Source organism: Lipotes vexillifer, unplaced genomic scaffold, assembly GCF_000442215.2.
Source record: "Lipotes vexillifer unplaced genomic scaffold, Lipotes_vexillifer_v1.1 scaffold306, whole genome shotgun sequence".
Classification (NCBI taxonomy): Eukaryota; Metazoa; Chordata; class Mammalia; order Artiodactyla; family Lipotidae; genus Lipotes; species Lipotes vexillifer.
Window position 1 is genome coordinate 2967537 of NW_006789814.1, and position 7086 is coordinate 2974622.

At 47.4% G+C, this 7086-nt stretch overlaps 1 protein-coding gene across 1 annotated transcript in view; it reads right to left on the minus strand.

Moving 5' to 3' along the window:
• Positions 1-6602, minus strand: part of NUBP1 (NUBP iron-sulfur cluster assembly factor 1, cytosolic) — an 18789-nt gene extending 12187 nt beyond the window's left edge. Inside the window, exons 1-3 of the mRNA XM_007462832.1 lie at positions 6511-6602; positions 6328-6432; positions 4513-4646 (exon numbers count right to left, since the gene is read on the minus strand). Coding sequence (XP_007462894.1) covers positions 4513-4646; positions 6328-6432; positions 6511-6529 — 258 coding nt within the window. The 5' untranslated portion in view covers positions 6530-6602. The remainder of the gene's footprint in view (positions 1-4512; positions 4647-6327; positions 6433-6510) is intronic.
• Between the last annotated feature and the right edge of the window lie 484 nt (positions 6603-7086).

The following is a 7086-nucleotide window of genomic DNA, read 5'->3' on the forward strand; positions in this document are numbered from 1 at the left end:
TGCTACCCAGCTCTCCAGTGGCCGTGTCCTGTCCCCTTCAGACATTCTGCTGATCCTGCCGCTACCCCCATATCCATCCAATTAATTCCCTCTCTGCCCCAGTTACACCAGAGAACCCCAGCTGGAAGAAACACGCCTGCAATAATCCTCACAGGGTCTGTGGAAGGTGCTAGAAGACTGATGGGAAGAGGAGGCTTTGCCACACCTCTCCCAGCTAGAAAGTGGTGGAGTGGGTGCTGCAGGGCTGTCAGGATCCACAGCGTTCCCTACCCAGCGCCCCATACTTCCACTTAAGAAGAGGTCACGGGAAGCGGGCTCAGCACTAACTCCTGGCACTCTGAGGCCGTGTCACCTCGCACAAGATGCTTCTCCTCGATCTGTCTGAGCTTCTGATCTGCGAAACTAGTGTTTCGGGAGATCGTTAGGCTCCTTCCAGCCCTCGAGTCTACAAGCCCCCGAGAGGGCCTCAGACACTATAGCCTGGACCTTTTAATGACACAGCTTGCCTTTCAGCTCACAGGGCAGGATGATAAGCTGGGAACTGACGGGAGCTGCTGACTCTTGCGGTGGGAAGAAGGCACGTGATTCTTGGATGTCTCACAGCTCAGGTCTGTGCCACAGAGGCTCCTCCTCCTCCCTTCGCTCCAACCTGCACATTCCCCAGCCCACCTGTGATTAGTCAGGGGCTACCCTGCGATTCAAGGCCCTCTGCAAACCATCAGACACCTGCCTGACCAAGTGCTATCATGGAACAGCCTTGCTTGCAGTCAGTAATGAGCTGCCACCAGGCGGCAGGCAGAAAAGGACAGGGCGGTCCTCACCATCCTGTTGAATTTAGGGCAGGGAGGGGTGTGAGCTGCTTGACTTTAGTCAACAAGACACTCGGTGTGTACTCTGTGCCCACGCCGGGCACCCTTTGGAGACAGTGATGTTTTCTGTCACCAGTAGGTCTGCCTGAGGGGAGACAAACTTTCTTAAGTGCTGACTTTTCTTTTTTAAGCAACACTGCAAGAAAAAAATCCAGCTCATCTAGCCATGTTTCCACACAGCTGGTGAGCTTCCCTTCAGTTTACTGCAAAGTTCCAACGTGTGCGCAGTGGGACTTCAAAACGTAACAACACGGAAGCGTGATTCTATGTAAACAGCTGTCTATTCACAAGTGGTTCCTTGTAGCTGGCCTGGTTAAAGCACATCTCCAGACAGCTGTTTAAGAAAATGCCTGACAGCTTCTGAAAGCAGATTATTCTGGGTAACATGGATCATCGCAGAAAACAGATTTCTTGGCTGGCCAACTGGCCAAAACAAACTTGACCCTCAGACGGCAAAAGATTGTTGACTAACAGAAAAACAGATGGGCAAGTATATTTGAACCTGCTTGGCACTGGACTCTGGGTGGGCTACAAACTCATTATCACCAAAGCAGAAATAGTCTTCACCCCTCCATATTCTATCAGGGACATTTATTGAGCACTTCCTATGCATCAGGCATCGTGTTAAGCATTTTACAGTTACGTGCATCATCTCACTCGGTCCTGAGTCCCATTTTACAGATGAGAAAACTGAGGCAGAGAGAGTCTGATAACCTGCCCAAGGTCACAGCAGTGGTATCGGCGGCACTGGGATGTGATCGTGGGCAGACCGACTCCAGAGCCTGTGTCCTTGGCCACCACGCTAGACTGCACCCACCTCCTGCCCCAAACGCTCAGCTAGACTTCTGACCCTCCTTCTTCTCCAAGAGTTGGAGGCCCTGCTGCTCCATTTGTTCCTGCCGTTGGTTCTAGCACTGCCCTGGTTGTGTCCTCGTGGCCTCTCATGGAGACAAGAGCAACACCTCCTGCTGGTTTACCGTCACCCTCTGACGACACTCAGCTGCTGCTATAGCAACCCTCAAACCATGCCTCTTTCCCGCTGGAACATCTTCCCAGGGTGTTAAAGCCTCCCAGGTCTGGCTCAGGCGGAGCCTCACCCTCAGCCCCTCTGCTGCAGCAGCAGCAGCCCTGCCTGCCCAGCCTGTCTGCCCCGGCGGTCCCAGCTCTGCGCCTCTGCCTCCACCTCCTCCTGCCACATCCCATCAGCCGCCATCAGAGTCCAAGGCCGCCTTCTCCCACGAGCCTGCCCAGCTGTCCCCTGCCAGTCACTTCTCCCTTTCCCCAGATGCCTAGAGCACATCTTGGGTAACAGATACCAGATTCCAGAGAAGCCCACGTCAGTCATGTAGGCCAACAAAAGCAGCTCCACACGTCATAAAATGATCCGAAGAGAAATGAGTTATAAGCAGGATTCAGAGCCCTAGTGAGAGAAACACCAAGCTTTACAGGTCCCCTAGCCCAGCCTCTGCACTGTCCCAGGAAGGCCACGGCCTCCCCAAGGTTTCAATCCTCCCCCAAAGAAGTTCCTCCCCAGCCAGCACTAGTGCTTCTGGAGCTACAAACCAAACCAGGGGCTGGCGAACTACAACCCGGGGCCAAACCCAGAATGCCACCTGTTTCTGTACAGCCCATAGCTAAGAATGGCTATTACGTTTTTAGAGTTGGGGGAAAAAAAAAATCAAAAGAATACATTTATTTCACAACAGGGTGAAAATTATGAAATTCAAATTATATGAAATTCAAAGTTTTATTAGAACACAGCCACACTCATTTGTTCACAGGTTGTCTACGGCTGCTTTCATGTTCAAGGGAAGAACTGAATAGTTGCTATAGAAACTGTATAGCCTACGAAGCCTAAAATATTTACCGTCTGGCTCTTTATATAAAAAGTCTGCTGACCCCTGAAGTAAACTCTACTTTCTTAACCCAACGATTTAAAAAAATATATTCCTGGAGCCTTCAGTGAGGTATCTGAGAGGCCACTGTGTGTGTGTGTGTGTGTGTGTGTGTGTGTGTGCGCGCGCACACACATGCACAAGCTCAAGCATATTGAGGGCAGGTCGGAATGGTGGGCTTGATCCCCCTGCCCAAGGTAGCTACCTTTACTGGGTTTTTTTGTGGAGGAAATAAAGCCTTTATTTTATTAAGAATTTAGGGTGCTATTTCATACTGGAATAGAATGGTTTATCTCACACAAGTAGAAAGTATGCAATTTATCCAGTTATTGGAGTTTAAAAAAAATAACTGGCAATATGTGGCAGTTTTGAAAGGTCAATATTAAATTAAACATACCTTTACATTCCCCACTAGCACTATCTTAAAAAAAACAAAGCCAAACAAAAGTGAAAGGTCATTTGCCAGTTATAAAAGAAATGTGAACTGAAAGTTAGTTAGCCCTTATTTATATAAAAATAAATTTCAACATTCAAAATGCACAAAGACAAAACTAATTTTCAAAAATGTATCAGTATATGGAAAGAAGGCACGCACCAAGGCCAAGGAAAGAACTGGAATGGTTGTTTCAATGTTTGTTCAATGTTTCAACATGAACACAATAAAATCGTTTCCATGTTACACGGAACTCCTCTGCAGGCCCCAAACAGCGCTCTGACGGGAAAACAGCAGAGTTGGTGATCCACACAGAGTGTGGTGGGCTCTCTCACCCAGTGCACACACAGCACCAACACACAAGTCCTCACCACGGCTCGTATTTCAGGGCTCAACGGGTTGAGCAGTGGCGTCTAAGAGATACCGATGCTTTTCTAGCAGTTCTGGTACGTATATATATTTTTTTCAATTAGAATTTTGAACATAATTTCATTTTGGCAAAACCAAATGGTGGAACGTGTTCTGTGTTAAAAATAAAAACAAAAACCCCGCAGCATTCATGGTTTCATCAGGTATAAAATTGTAATCAAAGTGAATATTGGGATCATTTCCTAAGATCAGCGCAAAACCATCATGAGTCCCAATGAATAACCTGCATTTTTTAAATCACAGGTACTGCAAATTTCCATTTGATCTTTTTGGTAAAAGTAATTTTTTTCTTCCTCACCCTACCACACCTTTTATTAAAGCTGAAATCCTGAGAGCAGTACTGGGGAATTTGAGTTTTCAAGCTCCTCTGTGTATGTGGGTGTAAGTGAATGGCCTAGTGCAGGGGTTGGCAAGCGTTTTCTTCAAGGGCCAAACGGAAAGTATTATAGGCTTTGTGGGCAAAATCAAGGATTAAGAAGTACTAATGTAACACTGTAAAAGCAACCATTTATAAATGTAAAAACCATTCATAGCTCACAGGCCAGAAAAAGATAGGAGATGGGCTGGATTTGACCACAGGCTGTCGTTGGTAGACCCCTGACCTAGAAAAAGGCAGAAGGGGTTCATTAAGAGAAAGAAGCCTGAACTTAACATAATAAATAATCAGCAAGCCAAGAGAAATGTACACCTGCTAGCCATGTTCATGGCTAGAGAATCCAATGAAATTATTCATTTCATTGCTCGACTGCCTTGCATTTCCTCGTTCTCTCTGCAGGGATCTAGATTCCAAAGAGGCCAGATAAACTGACACTAACGAATCAGCTCCCTACGAGCCATCATGAGCCCTAAGACACGAGCCTCTCCCAGTTTTTCCTTAAGGTCCCACCTGTGTGTTTTCATCTTCCGCTAGGCCGTGGGCCAGGTGGGCACTGAATGTGCTTTTCCCAACGCCGCCTTTCCCAGACAACACCAAGATCTTGTGTTTCACAGTCTTCATTTTTTCTTTGATTTCCTCTATGGCTGCAAAGAAAGCAAGTGAGATGACCAAGCCCCTGACTCAATCTTTTTTTATTTTTTTAAAATTTTTATTGGAGTATAGTTCATTTACAATGTTGTGTTAGTTTCAGGTGTACAGCAAAGTGAATCAGTTATACATATATCCACTCTTTTTTAGATTCTTTTCCCACATAGGCCATTACAGAGTATTGAGTAGAGTTCTCTGTGCTATACAGTGGGTCCTTATTAGTTATCTATTTTATATATAGTAGTGTGTATATGTCAATCCCAATCTCCCAATTTATCCCTCCCCTTCCTTTCCCCCATGGTAACCATAAGTTTGTTTTCTCTATTTCTCATTTGTGACTCTATTTCTGTTTTGTAAATAAGTTCATTTGTATGATTTTTTTAGATTCTACACATAAGCGATATCATATGATATTTGTGTCTCTCTGAATGTCACTCTTCCCATGGGCTGGAAGAAGCTAAATCCTTGGGCTATTTCAAGGGATCATGAGTGAAACAGCAACTCATCAATGGTAGTAATAAGTGCTACCAAAAAACCCCAAACCAAAACCAAACAAAACAAAACCCAAGGCTATGAGTACATCTGACATTTCCTTATTTATCGGTTTACTTGTTTGTCTCCCCTACTAGAATATAAAGTCCATGAAGGGGGGAGCTCTGAAGTGTTCACACTATATTCCCAGTTCCAGAACAGAACTTTCAATGCAGCAATGATTCCCAATCTGCGGGCAAACCCCACCAGGGCACATCTGGCAATGTCTCGGGATATTTCTGGTTGTCACAGGAAGGAGTGTTGCTGGCATGTAGTGGGTAGAGGCCAGGGATGCTGCTAAATGTTCAGGGCAGAGAAACAGGGCAGACATCCCCACCACAAAGAATTATCCAACCCTGAGGGTCAGTAGAGCCAAGAGTGAGAAACTGACAAATTGCAGGCACTTAGTTACCTGTCACTGATAACTATCACTATTACACATTTACTATGCTTTCAATATTTCATCCTAGTTCAAATCCCTAAAACAACACTGTAACTATTTTTCCCCCATTTCTGATAAGGAAACGGAGGCTCAGAGAGGTTAAGGCTTTTTAATCACCTCATCTATCTCATTCATAGTTGTATCCCCAGCACAGAGCACTGTGCCTGCAAGTGATGAATAGATACTTCTGTTGAATTAATGGGAGAATCGCTCCTCAAAAGGAAGGAAATTTTGTCCAAAGAAAACAGCTGACGGAGCTAGGATTTATGCCTAAGTTCCCTGACTTCAAACTTTACACCCTATTCCCTCTGGTGCCGGCCTCCTCCCAACCACTTCCAGTCACTGTCACTCAAACCGCTGGTCCCACCCCTCACCTCTCACGACTTTCTCCCATGCCCCGCCCCTCCTTTTGACTCCACGCCCTTTTGATTCCACGCCAGTCACGGATTCAGGCTCCGCCCCCACCCCGCCAATTTTCTCCTCTCCTAGCCTCTTAAAAGCCCTCACCCTCTGGGCCCCGCTCCTGTCACTCATCCCTCAAGCCCCGCCCCTTATCCTGAAGACGACTCCACGACCCGCCTCCTCTGGGCCCCTGCCCCTCATCCGTAAGGCCCCTATCCCAACACCATCCACACCCCGCCCACGTCCCGCCTCTTCCAGGACAGCGATTCTCACTTCCCGTTGAAGCCTTGCCCCTTCCTCACCCGGGTCCGGAGCGGCACCAGCTCCAGAAGCGCAGAGCCCCTGGTTGGGGCACCCCTGACATGAGGCCCCTCGACCTGCTTGGGCGCTGCCGACCCCGGGACAGTCTGCGCGAAGACAAGATCTCAGTTAGAGTGGCTCCTGTCCTTTCAGGCCCGCTCCCCACGCCCCCTCCGCGCGCTCACCGTGAGGCACCTCCTCCATCCCGCTGCCTTGGACGCGTACGCGGTCACCGGAAACCGCCGTTACGTATTTCCGCCTCGTGGCGCCCAATCTGACCCTCCAGCTGCGCGAAATCGTGTCTTCAAAGAGGGCTGTGCGCACGCGCGAACCTTGTGATGGGAGTTTGGGGCTGTTGTCTTTCTGTTTCTTTTAAAACTGAGTTACAGATATGTATCATAAATACTTCAGCATGTATCTCCTAGGATCAAAGACTTTGTCCTACATGACTTCAATACCATTTTCATATCCGAGATTTAACATTAATGCAAAACTGTTAGCTAATATTCACTTTGTATTCAGATTAAGGAAAAGTCCCCTGCTCCCCCAACCCCCCCTTGATTAGATTCAAGGATTTTTTAAAAGTTAATTAATTATATTTGGGGCTCCTTTGGGTCTTTGTTGCTGTGCACGGGCTTTCTCTAGTTGTGGTGCGCGGGCTTCTCATTGCAGTGGCTTCTCTTGTTGCAGAGCCTGGGCTCTAGGTGCGCGGGCTTCTGTAGTTGTGGCACATGGGCTTAGTTGCTCCGTGCCTAAGCCCT